This window comes from Budorcas taxicolor, chromosome 16, assembly GCF_023091745.1.
Source record: "Budorcas taxicolor isolate Tak-1 chromosome 16, Takin1.1, whole genome shotgun sequence".
NCBI classification, from domain to species: domain Eukaryota; kingdom Metazoa; phylum Chordata; class Mammalia; order Artiodactyla; family Bovidae; genus Budorcas; species Budorcas taxicolor.
Window position 1 is genome coordinate 34,666,078 of NC_068925.1, and position 20,152 is coordinate 34,686,229.

Sequence of the window (20,152 nt, forward strand, 5' to 3'; positions counted from 1 at the left end):
TTCTGTGCAAAACAGAGATATATACAGTTCCTTTCATTTTTATTGTCATCTTTAAATTTATGCAGGTGGATTTTATAAAACATGAACACAAACTAAGTGTAAAATGCTTACGAAAGAGTACTGCATTTAGAAAATGGATAATTAAGCTTTATTTTCTATAAAACTAAGTTAAATTTCTGTAGACTTGTAGTAAATAAAGCTCAATAGAAAAAGCTTTCTATGGGACCAAGCAAAACCGTTCTTCTTAAGAACAAAGGAATTAGTTACCACCAGTCCATTTTCAGCAGTTGCTGCATCTTAATATGCTCTACTTGCAAGAAATGGATCTTGTCAGACAGCACAAATTGATACAGCACAGGAAAACTATGGACTTTGACTTCAGAAATTCACTCTCTGAATAAGACAGAATGGCAAAGTGGGCAAAACCAGCATTAATATTTATTTATTGAAGTTCAGCCACACTGACACATTAAAAGCTGTCCTATTTCTGTGGGTTAGTAGTACTTAGCACACAAATGGTCGGTTCTCAATGAAAGGCTGACAGAGAAGAAAAACTATTAAATATCATGATCAAGCTAAACTCTGAAACTTCTAAGATTAAATAACCATAGGAACTATGTTAACATTATGTTCTCACTTCTATAGTGAAATAATTTAAATGGGCATTAAAAGAATGGCTATTATTCTGCAGTATTAAGCAATTTTTTTTTCTCAATAAAGTGTTTTAACTATTGGGATTTTTCCAGATATCACACGTGTATAAATAATTTATTCTCTTTCTTTCTTTCATTTTTCTCCTTTCTCTCTTTTTCCTCCTTTCTTCTCTTTTCTTTCATTGTTTAAAAGGGAAGTTGGCAAACCATTTGGAATATTATCATAACAAAATGTTTTTTAACAAAGTTTGATTTTAACAGAACAAGAGGCATCTTAACACTAACCAAAAACTTTGGGAGGTTCAACAACCTCTAGAATATTTTTTTTTCTCCAAATGCAGGCTGTTCAAGTGGTGCTTTTCTCCATCTGTTATCATACCGTGCTCAGAATTACATTGTCATATTTAATGTAAAAGGGATCAGTCCCCTTTCATAGTTTAAATTCAACATTTTACTATGATTAGAAGACCAGTGTTTTTCTAATTTATGAATAAACCAAATTTTATAAACTTATGTAGGTATTTAGACAAAGTTCTCTCTAAAAACTGAAAAACTCTAAGAATTGAACAAACCCAAAGGCTTGATCTGAAAACTGAAAAATTGTACTAAAACTTGAAAGGAAAAGAAACCATCTATATGGTACTGTGAAACACCTACAATCTCAGTTTGAATTTTTCTCTGTCTGTATATTTATGCCTATTGTGTGTGTTTTCAATATAACAAATTTCTCAATGTTTACTACCTAAAATGTATTTTTTAATTTAGGGCTGAGCTATGTATTCACTAAAGTTTTATGACAATGATGCTCTCACATCAAAATATCTCATGATGGAAGTGATGTAATTTGAAACCACGATGGTATAAGCAGGGTTATAGTAATGGTTTAAACATGAACAGCGTCAATCAGTTCCATCTCTAACTTTTACACCTCCTTAGGACTCAGGTTGCTTATTTTGTAGCGCTTCCACCTCAGTTTGCATCTTAGGATATCTTTGTTTTGTCTCTTTCACCACTGACAGTATCTCACTATTTCCCTAAATATATTCCTCAGATACTTCAGTTCAACATTTTTATTAGACATAAAATTAACAGGAGAGGTAGTGGCTGTGGTAGAAGAAATATGTCATTTTGCTTATATTGATAGAGAGTCACCTAAATATTTGAGCACTGTAGATGAAAGGTTTTGTAATCTATCAGTAATTCCCTGCCACACTTATCATTCACATGTCTGGGTGTTTTGCTTACCACATCTCCACTTTTCTTAATATGCCTAAAAACTGTGTGTGAATTGAATGACTAAGACTTAACTCTAACAACTGTTTGGAAGCCTGTGGCAAAAATCCGAGGAATGAAATTGGTGCTATGGTGCATAATGGGATTAGGCAGTACCTGGTGAGGTGCAGTTGGTGCTCGGATTCGCCCAGCAGTTCTGTCAGTTTCAGGCACTCCTCTCTGGCCCGGGTTGCCTTCTCCTGCTGCTGTTCCAAGCGCTGCTTGCTTTCACTCAGTTCTAAACTCAATTTCTCTATTTCCTTAGGCAGAGAGAAAGAGGGTGAAGAGTATCACTATAAAATATATGCACTTGAATTCAAAATTACCTTTTTCATTTTTGCCATGAATTTCAATATGATGAAAAATTATTAGAAAATTTAGGCTAGCTTCCACTTTATGACAAAGGGAATTAACCCAGCCAGAAATGCACATTAGTGAGGATTTTTTGGATCGTAAGATGCAGTCTAATTTTAAAAATGAAATGATTAAATGAGGATAGTCAAAATGGATAATCTGTGCTTTGAATCTAAGGCTCAGTCTCTTTAAAAAATAATACGAACTTAAAAAGTCACTACTTTTTAAATATAACAGTTTTGTTTGTGAGATAAGATCAGACATGTGCAGTGATTTACATCAAATGTGAGACTTGATTTTAAAAGACACATGTATGGTTTAATTTGGATGTTTTGAAAATCAAATTAAATGGTAAAATAATTTAAGATATCTTTTAGAAAAATATGAGGTGTAAAAGAAGACATCACTATGATGCACAGTATTATTTGGAAAAAAATACTTTAGGAAAAAATAAAATGAGAAATTTCAAGCATTTTGAATGTATGACATTGCTGAGCTAAAATAATATTGCATTAAAATGGCAATAAAACCACTCTGAGATTAACAAATATAAACATCAAAATATATAAAAATCTATAATAGCTTATTCTTTGGTTTCAGTATGAAATTATACTTTCTTATTGAAACTCAAATATTTCAAAGCAAAAATACTTTACATAGAACATGGTTTAAATAATTTACACATTAAAGTACACATATTTATTTATTATAGAACATCCATAATTTTAAAAAAAAGAAAATAGAGATAAATATTCAGGCCATTAAAACAAGAAAAACAAAATAGGGGAAGTAAAGAGTGAAATATTTTCAATTCAGAAGAAAGCAAGAAGCAATTTTTATAAACAAATATACAGTCCACTCTTGGAAAACAAAACCATGTCTAAGTAGAGCTTTAAACTTAGTATTTAAGTACATTTCAAATTTTCTCATGTTATTACTCAGTATTCTGAACAATCTACAACTACACTGAATATATCAGGCAGGATAAATTGTTTATTTTTCTACATTTATTGCACTACAAATATTCAGTTTATCTCCATCAAAACTGTACATTACCATATAATAAAACAACATATAAGCTATTTTTAAAAAATTATGTAATAATGAGCATATTGCTTTCATTCAGATTTTCTATATCTTTCAGATTAGATTACTAAGTGAAACTGATTTGTTTAAAATACTTTAAATTGTTAAAGTTTTATCAGTACATTCCTATCTCATTATGCAATATAATTAAAAAGATAGAAAAACATAAGAGAAAAGCCTAGCCTACTAAGTTTGGTCTAACATTTACGAAATTAACAAAAAAGCAAAGTAGAACTGGAATTATATGTTAATTTTAAAATTATAAAAATGTATCCATTAATTTTCTTTTTGCTCCTGCTCATGCTCAGTCACTTCAGTTGAGTCTGACTCTTTGCAACCCTATGGACTATAGCCCACCAGGCTCCCCTGTCCATGGGATTCTCCAGGCAAGAACACTGGAGTGAATTGCCATGCCCTCCTCCAGGGGATCTTCTTGACCCAAGGATCGAACCTACGTCTCCTACATCTCCTGTGTTGCAGGCGAATTCTTTACCACTGAACCACCAGGAAATTACAAAAATTTATCCATTAATATTTTTACACAGTGCTATGTGCAAGAAACTATGCTAAATATTATGATGGACTCAGAGTTTTCACATCCACACTCAGGACTTAGCAATTCAGTTGAATAAATGAGACAAACACACACAAAAAAACAACCAAAATATCAAGCATGTAAAAAACAACAAATGAGTCTTAGAGAAAATCTGTGCTTCAATAGGCCAGATTAAGGATATACTAGCATGGGCAAGAAAAGTGGGAAAGAAGGTAAGGCCACATAAACTCATGGAATGATAGATTAGACCAATTATCAAACATTTTAAATTCTAGATTTATAAAGCTGTATTTTTCCTTATAGATAATGAGGAAATAATGATTTAAACAGGTATGCAACATGAGAGAAGCTGAGCTTCAAAATACTGGATTAATGTGTATGCTCATTAAGACAGTTGAGACTGGCAGTAATAGTAGGCCACAAAAAGATGGTTGCAATACTCCAAATATAAGAAGTAGTGACAGTTAAAACAGAAACATAAAGAGAACACGATGAGTACATGTAAATAAAAGGATAGATATCGGAAGATAACAAAGATGACTCCAGAATTTTGAGTTGAGAGGACACTACACAGTGACAGAAATAGAAGATGTATAAAATTCTAAACTTCTTTCAAAAGAAAAGGTGTAACAATTTTTATAAGCACCATCCAACAACAATAATGAATGTAACCTTATATTGGTAATCAGGTTTTATGTATAAAGTAGCTGCTTTCTTAGCCTCATATAATAAAAAGTCAAACACTGCCCTGAATTCCAGTCAAACATAGAGATAAAGAACATGGGCCCAAGAATCAACAGAAATCAGGGCTCAGACACAGCTCTGGCACTCTCCAGCTCTGTGACCTTGGACAAGTCACTCAATTCTTACCAGTTTCTTCAGTCTAAAATGGGAGTGCTGGGACTTCCCTGGTGGTCCAGTGGCTAGGACTCTGAGCTCCCAGTGCAGGGGGCCCAGGTTCAATCCCTGGTCAGGGAGCTGGATCCCACATGCTACAACTAAGACCCAGAGCAGCCAAATGAATTAAAAAAATAAATAAATAAAATAAAATGGGAGTGCTAACTCTAGAAAGCTCTAAAACTATTGGGAAGACAAAAATGAGATGGGAAATACTTACCAGAGTGCCCAGGATATAGCAAGAGCTGAATAAAAAACAGGTGGTATCATTACTGCTGATTTTTCTCTACCTTTCAAGAAGAGCAAAAACATAAGTAAAGGAAAAAGACCTGCCTAAGGATTTATGGTTATCCCTGAGCACTAAAGAGTTCTTAATTTAATTCAATAAAATTTCTGGATAAGCACTCTTTTGGAGGACACTGAATAAAACTTTATTATAATTTCAAAATGCAAAAAGCATTTACGTTAGGAAGATGGAAAGTTACTGCCTGATTCTGATTATCTGTGCCAGAGAAACAGCTTATTGGTGCAGATAATCAAAATCAACAAATAATCGAACCAGCTGGACCAGGGCTCAACACTTACTCCCCGAGTCAGGAAAATCTGCCATGGCACCAACTCCAACAGTTAGAAGAGGAATCTCTTGCCAGAAATGCCATACTCCCATTGGCAGGATAACCCTTTGCTTTGCCCAACTAGGTCAGGGCTGATTCCTTGGCTGTATACAGTGGCTCAGGGATGAAAGACCACAACAGTCATAGGCCAATTGTACACTACTCTCAAAGTACTCTATTAACCTGCAATGTACAGTGCAGTTTGATATGGACATCTCCTGGCTAACTGGGCAAAGACGAGTCTGGATAGCTTTATGCTTTATCAAAAGATATATTTCAAGTCATGAATGTAACCGCCAGAAGAACTAAAAGTTGTTCAATTGTCAAGTCATGTCTGACTCTTTGTGACCCCATGGACTGCAGTACACCAGCCCTCCCTGTCCCTCACTATCTCCAGGAGTTTGACAAAGTGCATGTTCATTGAATCAGTGATATCCAAAAATCTGAATAACTAAAAGTAGAAATGGTTAAAAGTGGCTACCTCAGGAGAACACTACCAAGGAGGGACATGGAGAAACAGAGACTACTGTTCATTTATAATCTATAGTGCACAGAATTTTCTTATTAATCATTTCTTTTCATTATTTGTTAGATTTTCTTATCAAAGCAATGTGCCTAATTTAAGTCAAATAGTACTCAGTGGCTCCTAACAAGGAAAGGTAGTGCCTGTGCTCTTCCCCTCCCCCATCTCTAAGCCAAATCCTCAATGGCACATAGTATCCATCCCTGATACTTATATTCCTACTTTAAAATAACATACTTGCTTCCCTGGTGGTTCACATGGTAAAGAATCTACCTGCAATGTGGAAGACCTGGGTTCAGTCCCTGGGTTGGGAAGATCCCCTGGAGAAGGGAACGGTTACCCACTGCAGTATTCTGGCCTGGAGAATTCCATGGACAGAGGAGCCTGGTGGGCTACAGTCCATGGGGTCACAAAGAGTCAGATACAACTGGGCGACTTTCACTTTTATCATGCTATCCTTTGATTTTCCTACATAAACTTCATCTATTGATTTCCTATGTGGCACTATTGGTAAAGAATCCACCTGCCAATGCAGGAGATGGAAGAGACGAGGATTTGATCTGTGGGTGGGGAAGATCCCCTGGAGAAGGAAATGGCAACCAGCTCCAGTATTCTTGCCTGGGAAATCTCATGAATAGAAGAGCCTGACGGGCTACAGTCCATGGGGTTGCAAAGAGTTGGACATGACTGAGTGATTAAGAACTCAACCGTGTTGATTTCCTATATTAAAAAAGGTAGTGATTTATCTCTCTTACACCACCCAATATACACACCTCATCCTCCTCTGTAACAATTTTGGTTAAATCATTAGTCGATAGTTCATTTACATTATAATGATTATAGAAATACTGTTCATTACTGAGACAAGCATTATTCTGCTTAAATTAATTTTCTTGTAAAAATCTTTTATTATTTATAAAATTAATTGCTTGCTTTTTTAATAGTTTATTTTTCTAGGTAAGTAACATTTTTTCCCCCAAATGTTCAAACAGTTCTGTCAAATACCCATTAATAATATTTTTCAACAGTGAAACATATCAGTAAATCATTAGTTCCTTTAAATTATTTTCCTAGATATATGCTGCTTGGTGACATGTCTAGCCTGGCTGATCTCCGATTTGGTTGATTTTCTTACACATGCTCCTATTAGAGTTTCTTGTTTTATGTGTTTTAAGTTATCCTGTTTCTCAGTTTACCCTCTTCTGTAGTTGAAATACATTCTCCAGGTAACTTTCACAAGAAAGGGTATGCAAATAATGCATTTTCAAAAAGTATCTGTATGCCTGAGTATGTTGTTATTCCATGCATATCCTTGATAGTTTAAAGTGAAAGTCACTCAGTTGTGTCTGACTCTTTGCAACCCCATGGATTGTACAGTCCATGGAATTCTCCAGGCCAGAATACTGGAGTGGGTAGCCTTTCCCTTCTCCAGGGGATCTTCCCAACCCAGGGATCAAACCCAGGTCTCACGCATTGCAGGTGGATTCTTTAGCAGCTGAGCCACAAGGGAAGTCCAAGAATACTGGAGTGCGTAGCCTATCCCTTCTCCAGCAGATCTTCCTGACCCAGGAATCGAACTGGGGTCTCCTGCATTATAGGCAGATTCTTTACCAACTGAGTTATCAGGGAAGCCCACTTGATAGTTTGGCTAGGTATAATACCTATGCTGAAATTAACTTTCATTCAGGATTTTTTTTTTTTCATTCAGGATTTTTAAGGGACAGTAACACTGTCTTCAAGATTGTAATATTACAATTAAAAAGCCCTATGCTATTATGATTCCTAATAGTCTGTGATTTCTTTTTTGTTTCTAAAAGCCTTTATAATAATTTTCCTCTGGAATTTTGCAACTTTACAATGCTAGACCTTGGAATGGGTCTTTTTTTATACATTGTGCTGGGTTTTCAGTAGGCCCTTTTTAATCTGGAGGTTTTCTTTTGTTTGAATAATTTTTCTTACATTTTTATTTTAAAATATTCTGATGCCATATATTTTAATAATTCCTTTTCCTGGCACTCATGGACATTGGTTTTTGGCTCTGTTGCATTGATCACCTAATTTTATCTATTTGTCTTCTGATTCTAACTTCCAAGATAGAACCTTGACATCATGTTCCAAAACTTCTACTGAATTAAAAAAAAATTTTAGCACATCTTTCATTCCAGTAGACATTTCTTTTTTCATTGTTTTTATATAGCATGCTATTTTTATCATATGAATAAAATATTGTATGCCTCCATTAAAATATTAAAGTATTTTAGATGTTCTCCTCTGCAATACTGCATCAGTTTCCTTTTTTATTATTTGTTTTAGACACTCTATTATTAAGAGGCTCTCCTCCAATATGTAGTGATACTCAGCTGTCTTTTTATATTTGAGAATGAAGTATTTAGCAAAGATTTGGTGTAACGGTTTTTGGGTAATGTAAAAAGTTTATATTATTCTTCAGCAAATATTCACTTCTATCTCCTTCCACTGGTAATGAGATACACTATATCTCCCCAGTGACTTTGGGCTTTGTCATCTCATTTCAATTAGCCAATAGAATTTTCATGTTGATAATGAAAGCAGAAGTCATAAACATGTTTTTGTAGTTTGACTTTGTTTTTATATTCTGATGATTCTCCATGAGAAAAGCATGTCTTGAATAGCTGCTGTCCCTTTTGCCTGGACCAAATAATAAATACATGTGGATCAGAACCAAACCCAAACCATAGCTCAAACAATCACAACCTGAAGCAGAACCACCAGTCAAATGCAGCACAAATCAGTCAAATTCCAGATGACCTGAAGATTCATAAACATGAGCATAAATGATTGCTATTGTAAGCCATGAGTTTTTTCAACATAAAATAATTGACAAACCATTCTAAAGGAACAAAAGGAACACTCTAAAGGATTCTAAAGAAACTAAGGGTCAAAAACATTGAATAATTGTCCAAAGAGTAAATCTAAGTCTTGAACCAGACCTTCTGATTTTGCTCCTCTATACTATACCATAAATTAGCCAACAGCTTTTAATTTCTTTTTAACCAAGATCCATAGTAAGAAATACATTTTATATCACAGTTTAGAAACATATACACTCTCCCACACATATGTATAAATGTAACTATTATATCATAAAACAATACTAACCCTAATTATATTTGAAGCACTCAGATATTTCCTATTCCTTCTAATTCTATTCCCCTTAAAAAAAAAGAAAAACTTTTGGTTTCACCCCATAAAACTGATTTTATGATAGTACAACTTAAAAAGTAGCGAAGGAGTCAAGATGGCAGAGAAGGAGGAAGTGAAGTTCACCTCTCCCCACAAATGCATCAAGAATGCATCTACAAATGGAACAGTTCTCAAAGGGCACTGGCTGAACATTAGCAGAGGTCTCAGGCCCCTAAAAGGACAAGAAAGGCCCAGGCCTAACCAGGTAGGATGAAAGAAAGAAGAAGGGAGAAAGAAAAGGAAAGGAAGAGGGATGGGAACGGCACCACTGGCGGGGGAGCTGAAGGACAGAAGAGGTCTTACAAGGGAGGCAGCCTCCTCAACAGAGGGGAGATTAGTTGGGACAGAATGTGAGCAGTGGGGACTATCAGAGGAGAGCACAACAACTGGTCAATGGGGCAGAACAGAGTGAGACCTTTACAGCTGGTCTGTGCCCCAGCCTAAGATGTGTGCCCACTGGTACAGATGGGGGCTAGGTTCTGAAACATGGGTTTGGAAACATATCCGGAAAGGGGACTGCTGTTAGCTGTGAAGAGACAGCCTGAGGGGACAGGAGTAAGGAAACCCATAACCCTGAATGCTTGTGGAGCAAACCTGGACTCCACAGACGCAAAGCGCCATTGCTGTGATGTCCAAGGGCCACATTTGCAGCCTCTGTCACCCTGCACTGGCCTCTGCCTCATTGCGCATTAGGGAGACTCCCATCAGGGCTGACTTTCACATGCCCATGGCCACTGGCCAAAGCACCTCATTCCAGTCTAGGCTGGCTCTCTTGTGAATGCAGCTGCAGACTTCCCCAAGCACCTGTCCCCACCCCTGCAGCCCCAGTGGCTGCCATTTCATCCTCCTCACTCCTCAATAGTAGGCACTCTTGCAACCACAGCCACCACCACTTCTGTACCCCTTTCTTGCTGGGGCAGACTCGTGTGATCTGCGGCAATCTTGAGAGCAGATCCCTGTGGGGCTGAAACCACAGCTAAACTCCAGAGGCCATGCAACTAAGGAAGAAAAGGTAAAATCTCTCCTTGCAGCTACACAAACCATGAATTGATATTGCCATGATTGGCTTTGTAAACTCAGTGCCTACAAAACCCCTGAATGGACAAGCTCCCCAGGTAAGACAGATCTAGCTTTAACAGCTGGAAACTTTGTGAGCACAGACATGTCAGGGTTGGGCCAGGCCAGAGTTTGAGCTGCCTCCATAGTGCCTATCGGGACCTGACTTCAGTGGACCTACCTGAGACTAATACAATATTGTAAGTCAATTATACTCTGCTGCTGCTGCTGCTGCTGCTAAGTCTCTTCAGTCGTGTCCGACTGTGCGACCCCATAGACGGCAGCCCGCCAGGCTCCCCCGTCCCTGAGATTCTCCAGGCAAGAACACTAGAGTGGGTTGCCATTTCCTTCTCCAGTGCATGAAGGTGAAGTCGCTCAGTCATATCTGACTCTTAGTGATCCCGTGGACTGCAGCCTACCAGGCTCCTCCGTCCACGGGATTTTCCAGGCAAGAGTACTGGAGTGGGTTGCCATTGCTAGAATCACAGATGTAGAAACACTTATGGTTACCAGAGGGTAAGAGGGGGAGGGATAAATTGGGAGCTTGAGATTGACATAAATACACTACTATATATAAACTATATAACTAATAAGAATCTACTGTACAGCCCAGGTTACTCTAGTCAATATTCTGTAATGTCCTATGTGGGAAAAGAATCTAAAAAAGAGTGGATAAATGTATATGTATAACTGATTCACTGTGCTGCTGAACAGAAACTAATACAACATTGTAAGTCAGCTATACTCCAATAAAAATTAATTTTAAAAATTAGGGTATATTTATGATTATTAAAAACTATATTTTTAATACAAATTAAATAGCATGAAATAAAGAATTTCATTAAGATAAGTTCAATATATACTTCTCCTGACTTCCTGAGTAAAAAAAGACTTAAGAAATGAATGTAAAACCCATTTAAAAAATTATGTCATCTTAGTTCCAAAGAATAACTTTACTTGGAATGAAAAAGTAGCATATAGGAACAATTTTAATCCAATGGTAGTGATTTATCCCTACTAATAAATATGTGCATTAAAAATCATTTAATAATCATTAATCTAGGGTAATTTATTTATACACATAAGAAAATGAGGAGAAAAGAAAAAATACTACAGAACACTAGGAAGACTGGAACTCTTGCACAATGAGAAAGAAGAACCTGTGGTTTTGAAGTGATCAAAATTTGAAAATGTGAATTTATCACTCAGAGCCCAATGGATGAATTCATAGAATATATTTAGAAAAATAAAGTGGCACATGATATTGAAAAATAAAACATAACAATATATCATTTGAAAGAAAACAATTGTTTCTATCAAGTTCTGTGTGGATAAAAAGAATGTACTCATCTGAAATTGAGTATTCACCCATTGACACTTTTATTAACTTGTTGATGGTAAGAATGACTTTACCAAAACATTAATAAGGTTGTCTGTAGCTGCACTAGCTACCTATGGGTATATAAAATTAATTTAATTAAAATAGAGAACATAGCTCCTCAACTGCATTAATCACATAGTAATCAGTAGCCACAGATAGATCATGGCTGCTATAGTGAACAGTGCAGGTATAAAATATCTCATCATCACAGAAAATTCTACTTGATAGCACTGGTCTAGAAAATAGCCAAATGTATTACCAAGACTCACTCTCCAAACTAGACTCTTGGAAAACCTGCCTATGTAAATAAAAAGATATTATAAGCAATATCAAAGTCATTTTAGAAATGGACAAAAATGGTTGTCTTTACTGTAGTAGATGTGGAAGTGTAAGCAGCTCCTTTGCCCCTTTTCTGTTCATTCCTCTTTTCTTCTGGTCTTAACCATAAAGATGAGATCATGACACAGCATTTAACCTAACTTCTGATTTCTGCTTTAATGAATGTACACAATGCCTTGCCTCATCTATTGATGCCTTTCCTGCATTAGAAGGTGCAAGAATGAAGAATTAAGTAGCTAAAGAATGATTGGTTCTCTGCCCCTACGTTCCCCTTAGTAAATCTGCAGGCAGAGCCCACAGGTGCAGTTGCACTATGTGGGTAAGAGAGCATCCAATTGCACAGGCAGATCACACGAGCAAGACAGCATCCTAAGGAAGATTAGAAGTCAGAAGGTTTGCATGAAATGGAAGGATGATGAAGAATCTTACCTCCTAATTTAATGATTAACTATGATTTTTTTCCCTTTAAAAACTCACGGCTAAGCAGAGTCTTCAGAGTTGGTCCCTGGACAGAAGTACACCTTCTCCCAGGTTGCTGGCTTTTCTGAATAAAGCAGCTTTCCTTTCTTCCCTGGTGGCTCAGAGGTTAAAGCATCTGCCTCCAATGCAGGAGACCCGGGTTCAATCCCTGGGTCCCCTGGAGAAGGAAATGGTAACCCACTCCAGTATTCTTGCCTGGAGAATCCAATGGATGGAGAAGCCTGGTAGGCTACAATCCACGGGGTGGCAAAGAGTCAGACACAACTGGGCGACTTCACTTTCACTTTCCTTTCTACTGACACTTGCCCCTCAATTTATTGGCTTTGAGTGGCAAGCAAACTGAACAAACCTGAGTTCGATAACCGAAGGTTGCTGATACCATCCTAGAAGTTCTGTTCATGCTTATCATCATTGAGGGCACACAAGATTGATTTAATATGCTTTTACTTCAGGCCTAATAGTAACACTGACACCAGCCATCATTTCTCATGTGTCAGGCACTGTGTTAGTATTTTATACTATAAGATTTTCTACTTTTAATCTCATTTTGTGTTCATGGAAATCTTGTAAACATAAATATCCTATCCTTGTTTTACAATGAGAAGGCAGACACAGATATTTAGTGACTTACACAAAATGATATAGTGGCAGAGATGGGATTCAAAATGGGATTAATCTGATTTCAAGTTCTATACTCTTTATACTATACTGTATATTGTCTTCCTAAACAAACTTCAGAAAATAAAAAGAAAAATGACAAAATGTGCATTCTAAAACCTCTTGGACTACAACTTGGCATGAGTAAAAGACGACAGACACTGAGAGAAGATTAACTTGAGATGTCTGGGATCAAATGTCACACTAGCTAACACAAGGCTCTCAATTTGCAAAGCCCTGGCTGAGATTCACTTTGAAGAAGCATTTCCCCAAGAGATTTTAGGGGTAGCCTTGAGGGTGTGGAGTTTGAATATGCTTAGCCTTAGGTCCCAAAGTTTATCTTTTATGACACAAAGACTCCACATAGCAGGAGAGTCAAAGTGGCATTTGACCTTTCAGCCTTCCCAATACAATATGCAACAGTTGGTAAAACTTTTCAGTTTTCTAATCATTTCTGACTCCTAAATCAATTCTTACTCTAAGCAAATATTCTATAAATAGTTTTAATAAAAGTTTTTTTTTTCTCTTTCCATAATGATATAAGAAGTGGTATCAATGGATCACTTATACTCAGGAGCACTTTCTTGGAGCTAAAGGAGCTCTCAAAACAAGTTTTCAAAACAGATGAGATGGATCTATGGCAAAAAAAAATAACTTTCTACAAGAGTGGATCTCAAGAGAAGAATTTAAGACATCTGGTACAAAGCTGATTCTGTTACACTGTGACAATACAGCAGCCTTTTTTGTTAAGCAAAGCTCACACTGCTGTTAGGCGATGCCAGAAAACTCATGGGTAAGAGTAAGAATCATCACAGCCCTGTGGTCAGTTTACAAAAAAGAGCTCAGGTGATAGGATTACTTTTAGGGGCTGGTTTCCTCCTTGTCTTCATTCATATCTGGTCTCTGTTTGAGTAAACAGTAATCTATCCCAACAACATTAGAAGTAAAATGATATGAATTAAAGTTTTTAAGGGAATGCCCTGGTGGTCCAATGGTTAGATCTCTGCAGTCTCACTGCCAAGGGCCCAGGTTTGATCGCTAGTTGGAGAACTAAGTTCCCATAAGACCTGCAACATGGCCAAAAAAAAAAAAAAAAGTTTTTGAGAAACTGTAGTAGGAATACATGGTTCTAAACACTTATAAATCAATATATACAAATCCATGTAGACTATGTAAATTTGAATGATTCAAAAGGTTTTCAAAATTAAGTTTGACCATATGGAATATTTTACCTTACAAATTAAATTCAGAACATAACCCTCTCCTGAAATGTCATTATGTTATAGTGAAATATAGTTTATTTCAATAGTAGAATTTATTTCAGTGGGCTCACAAATAATTTTAGTTCTATATTTACAAACATTCTAGAGGGTGAATGGGTCAGTTAAATACGTTACTATATTTAATAGCAGGAATTAATTGCCTTTGCTATCATTAGCGAAGACCCTGGGATTTGTCCCTATAAATGTCAAGGGACTGTAACTTCAAAGACTTGAAAACAGCTTCCTAACACTGTCTCCTAATCTCCCCCCAACTCCCAGTTGCAAGTTGATTGAATCAGTAATGCCTGACTACTGGATAACTACAAAGTTTAATGTATCTATAAGTACTGGGCTGGCCAAAAAGTTTGCTTGGGTTTTTCCACAAGATGTTATGGAAAAACCCCAGTGAACATTTTCTCCAGTCTAATAAAAACATCCTTGGAATGACTGCTTAATTATTTACAAATTCACCTAATTGAATTATCATCCAAGAGAATATTTCTGTTTTACTCATAGCAGTACCTTAAGAGCTATATGAATGGAGTTGATAAACGCAAAACATGTTAAATCTTTGGCAGTTTCTTGCGTTACAAAGCTGGTAATCCTATGGTATCTATCTATTCTACTGCACATGTCTTAAAATGTTTATTTTTTAATTGGAGGATAATTGCTTACAATGTTGGTGTTGGTTTCTGCTGTACAACAACGTGAATCAGCTATAAGGAAATATATATGCCCTCCATCTTGAGCCTCCCTCTCCTTCTCCCACTCATTTCACCCCTCTAGGTCATCACAGAGTGCCAGGCTGGGCTCCCTATGTTATATAGCAGCTTCTGTGTGCGTGTGTACTAAGTCGCTTCAGTCGTGTCCAACGCTCTGTGAGCCTATGGACTGTAGCCCGCCAGGCTCCTCTGTCCATGGGATTCTCCAGGCAGGAACACTGGAGTGGGTTGCCATGCCCTCCTCCAGGGGCTCTTCCTGATGCAGGACAGCAGCTTCTAACAGCTATGTATTTGACACATGGCAGTGTACATATGTCAGTGCTACTTTCTCAATTCAGCCTGCCCTCTCCTTCCCCTGCTCTCCCCACAAGGCCCTTCTCTACTGCTCTCTAAATAGGTTCATCAGTACCATTTTTCTAGATTATGGAATCTAGATTATGGAACCAGATATATGCATTGACATTTGTTTTTCTCTTTCTGACTTAACTTCACTCTGTGTAACAGGCTCTAGGTTCATCCACCTTAGTTCAACTGATTCATATTCATTCCTTTTTGTGGCTGAGTAACATTCCATTGTATATATACACCACAACTTCTTTATTTCATCTGTCGATGGACATCTAGGTTGCTTCCATGTCCTGGCTATTGAAAATAATGCTGCAGTGAACACTGGGGCACATGTGTCTTTTTAAAAAATTTCAACATATTAATTTTTAATTGGAGGACAACTGGTTTACAGTACTGTATTGGTTTCTGCTTATGGAAATCAGTCATAGGTATATGTATGCCCCCTTCCTCTTGAACTTCCCTCCCACCTCCCATACCATCCTTCCCCTAGAGGTTGTCACAGAGCACTGGATTTGAGCTCCCTGAATCATATTGCAAATTCCCACCGGCTATCTAATTTTACATACGGTGGCTCAGACAGTCTGAGCACAATGCTTCTGCCTACAATGCGGGAGACCCAGGTTCGTTCAACCCCTGGGTCGGGAAGATCTCCTGGAGAAGGAAATGACAACCCACTCCAGTATTCTTGCCTGGAAAATCCCATGGATGGAGGAACCTGGTAGGCTACAGTCCATGGGGTCGCAAAGAGTTGGACATGACTGAGCGACTTCATTTCACTTCAATATATGTATATGTCTCAATGCTACTCTCTCAATTCATCCCACTCTCCTCTTCCTCCACTGTGTCTACAAGTCTGTTTTCTATGTATGCATCTCCATTGCTGCCCTGCAGATAGATTCATCAGTATCATAATTCTATATTCCATATATATGCATTAATATATGATATTTGCTTTCCTCTTTCTGACTTACTTCACTCTGTAAAATAGGCTCTAGGTTCATCCACCTTATTAGAACTGAGTCAAAAGTATTCCTTTATATGGCTAAGTAATACTCCATTGTGTATATGTACCACAACTTCTTTATCCATCTGTTGATGGACATCTATGCTGCTTCCATGTCCTGGCTACTGTAAATAGTGCTGCAATGAACACTGGGGTACCTGTGCCTTTTTGAAGTATGGTTTTCTCAAGGTATATGCCCAGTAGGGGGATTAGTGGATTATGTGATAGATTTATTCCTAGTTTTTTAAGATTTAACAGTTTTTTCATACTGTTCTCCATAGGCTGTATCAATTTACATTTCCATCAACAGTGCAAGAGGGTTCCTTTTTCCTCACATCCTCTCCAGCATTTACTGTTTATAGACTTTTTTATGATGGCCATTCTGACTGGTGTGAGGTGAAACCTCATTGTAGTTTTGATTTGCATTTTTATAATAATGAGCAATGTTGAGCACGTTTTTATGTGTTTACTGGCCATTTTTATGTCTTCTTTGAAGAATTAAAATGTTACATTGGAACATTTAAACAGTCTTATAGTGTTTTTGTTGAGAGAATATAACTAAAAAGACCAATGCAGGTCTAAATTCTGTGTACACATGAAGGAAATCCTTTAATATGCTGTAACCATCCTTGTTCAGAAAAGGCAATGGCACCCCACTCCAGTACTCTTGCCTGGAAAATCCCATGGACAGAGGAGCCAGGTAGGCTGCAGTCCATGGGGTCATGAAGAGTCAGACATGACTGAGCGACTTCACTTTCACTTTTCACTTTCATGCACTGGAGAAGGAAATGGCAACCCACTCCAGTGTTCTTGCCTGGAGAATCCCAGGGATGAGGGAGCCTGGTGGGCTGCTGTCTATGGGGTCGCACAGAGTCGGACACGACTGAAGTGACTTAGCAGCAGCAGCAACAGCAGCAGCAACCATCCTTGTTAGAACGTTTTTTGCTTTAACTTTTAAAACAAAGTAAAGCTCAAAAAATAATGGTTTGGCTTCTTATTTTCTAGAAGGAAATTTTGTCAGCAATGTACTTAACATTCTAATTTGATAAAAAGAGAAACCATTTTACATTTAAAATGTTAATATATAAAATTGACTTTAGGGGAACATTATTAATGAATTGGTGCAACCACTATGGAAAACAGTATGGAGTGTCCTCAAAAAATTAAAAATAGAACTATCATACAACTGAGCAATTTCACATCTGAGTATTTATCTGAAGGTAATGAACTACTATCGTGAAAAGATATCTGCATTCTTATGTTTGTCACAGCATTATTTACAACAGCCAAAATACAAAAACAACCTAAGAATCCATTGACAGATGAATGGATAAAGAGAATGTCGCACACACACACACACACACACACACACACACACACACACACGATGAAATATTACACAGCCGTAAGAAAGGAAATTCTGCCTTTTGTGACAATATGGATGGATCTGAGACCATTATCCTAAGTAAAATAAGTCAGACAGAGAAAGACAAATACTGGATGATCTCATTTTTATGTGGAACCTAAAAAAAGTGAACTCAGACACATAAAAGATAGGTTGTTGCTAGAGCTGGGCAACAGGGAGGTGGGCAAAATGGGTGAAGGTGGGCAAAATGGGTGAAGGTGGGCAAAATGGGTGAAGGTGGGCAAAAGGTAAAAACTTCCAGTTATAAGATAAATAAGACATTAACTTTTTAAAGGCCAATAATAAACTATGAACCATGATCCCTTCCATTCTTCCCTGAGAATTGGGGCCATGATTCTTTGGCTGAGGAATAAGAGGGTGGTCAGTGAAGATAATCGGAGGGAAGAGTCACCAATGCACCAATGCAAATTTCACTTGAACTTCCTAACAAATTCACATAGTTCTTTTTTACAGTCATAATTTATGTGAAAAAAGCTAGACCTAACTCTAACCCAATCCTTTCGAAAGTACTTCAAAAGTATTTTGCTTGCTATAGTCAGTACATTCAAAAGAAAATAAGCCTGGAGTTTTCTCTCAAAATAAACTGTAATAAAAACAGGAAGGTCTCTTTTCTGATGGACCATCTTTATATAAAAAGATTGGTGTTTTCAAAGACCAAAGAATTATTTGGTATGCTTTTCTCTCTGACAAAACAGGAATGATCTAATAAGTACAAAATCTGGAAGATAAAAAAAAAAAATGACTAAAGGAGAAATATCTACAGATAGTTACTCCAAACTCAAATGTTCACACAGTTGACTTTAATCACCATTTGAAAATTGTTTTATTACCAGTTTGGAAAATCACCCACAGTAAAAATAAAATCAAATAATTCCAGTTTAGGAAAACCATACTTTATTCCCCCTTAAACAATTTCTCCCTAACTCCTCAGTTCAATACAATAAATATTTCTGAGTACCTATGTGCCTACCATGTGCCAGATATTTATAGTATGTGTATTTTATATTACATATATAACACAGATTTTATATATGTATATATATATAATCCAGATGATCAGAAAATTACAAACATATATCCAATCTGTCTACTCTTCATTTCACTCTGTCTTTCTTGTACTTTCATTACTATTAAAATAAAAATTTCCTATCATTTTGATAAAAAGGCAAACCCAATGATACATCTAAACTATTATATAATTTTCTCCTCAAATTTATAATAATCTCAGCTATGGTAAATAAGAGAAATTACTGCCATATTCTCGCTTAGTTCTTATAAAACTTTATAGCAGAAAATGTTTTATAAGCATTAATATTAAGGCTCCAGGATTCACATTAAATGAAGTCTAACCATAATTTTCAGATTATATTACTATATTTTGGCTATAATTTCTTCCTTACAGCTCTGTATATTAAAGTTATGAACATTTTCCAATAGAATAATTTGATTTAAAATACATTAGAATATATGATTATAATAACTGGTTATATTGCCCAATACTAATTACAGAGTTCTTGTTACTGCAGCATTCTTTATGTGTAGAAATATGGCTAAACACAAACAAAAAATAAGACTAAAACAATTATAATAAACAAGAGAATGAAAGGCATTTTCAAGTAAGATTCTTTATATCTTTATTATATTTATCTATCTACTGGGCTTCCCTGGTGGTTCAGATGGTAGAAAATCTCCCTTCTATGCAGGAGACCCAGGTTTGATCTCTGGGTCAGGAAAATCCCCTGGAGAAGGGAATGGCTACCCACTCCAGTGTCTTAAGGGTGTCCCTCATGGCTCAGAGGGTAAAGAATCTGCCAGCAATGTAGGATATGCAATTCAGGATATCAGTAAGACATTCTTGTATCTTTATTATGCTTATCTATCTATAAAGATAAATAAATTTAAGTGAACTGAAAATACTACTAGTCCTAAAGTTATATTTGATTTTGCCATAGGACATTATACATAAATTTAAGTATGTGAAGTTAATTATGTATTCATTATTTATAAAAAATATTTTTATTACTAAATGTATTTACAATGATGTCAGCTTCTCATTATGAGATTAAAAATATTTAAATGACATCAAAGATGTCATTTATAACCAAATTAAATAGTTTTTGAGGTTTTTTTCCCTTCAAAATTGAGACTGTTACTTTAAATGAACTGTAGCATAAAGTTCAGTGCAATGTGAAATTTCAATAATATCCTATATTTCCCATTAATGCATCAAATGTAATGTTTTTTTCAGATACTATAGTTATAGGAATATCAATATAATATTCAAGTATGCTTTCAAAGCCC

At 36.4% G+C, this 20,152-nt stretch overlaps 1 protein-coding gene across 1 annotated transcript in view; it reads right to left on the minus strand.

The window, feature by feature from the left end:
* Window positions 1–20,152, minus strand: part of SDCCAG8 (SHH signaling and ciliogenesis regulator SDCCAG8) — a 239,901-nt gene that overhangs the window by 112,204 nt on the left and 107,545 nt on the right. Inside the window, exon 13 of the mRNA XM_052653987.1 lies at window positions 2,043–2,185. Within this exon, the coding sequence (XP_052509947.1) occupies window positions 2,043–2,185 (143 nt within the window). The remainder of the gene's footprint in view (window positions 1–2,042; window positions 2,186–20,152) is intronic.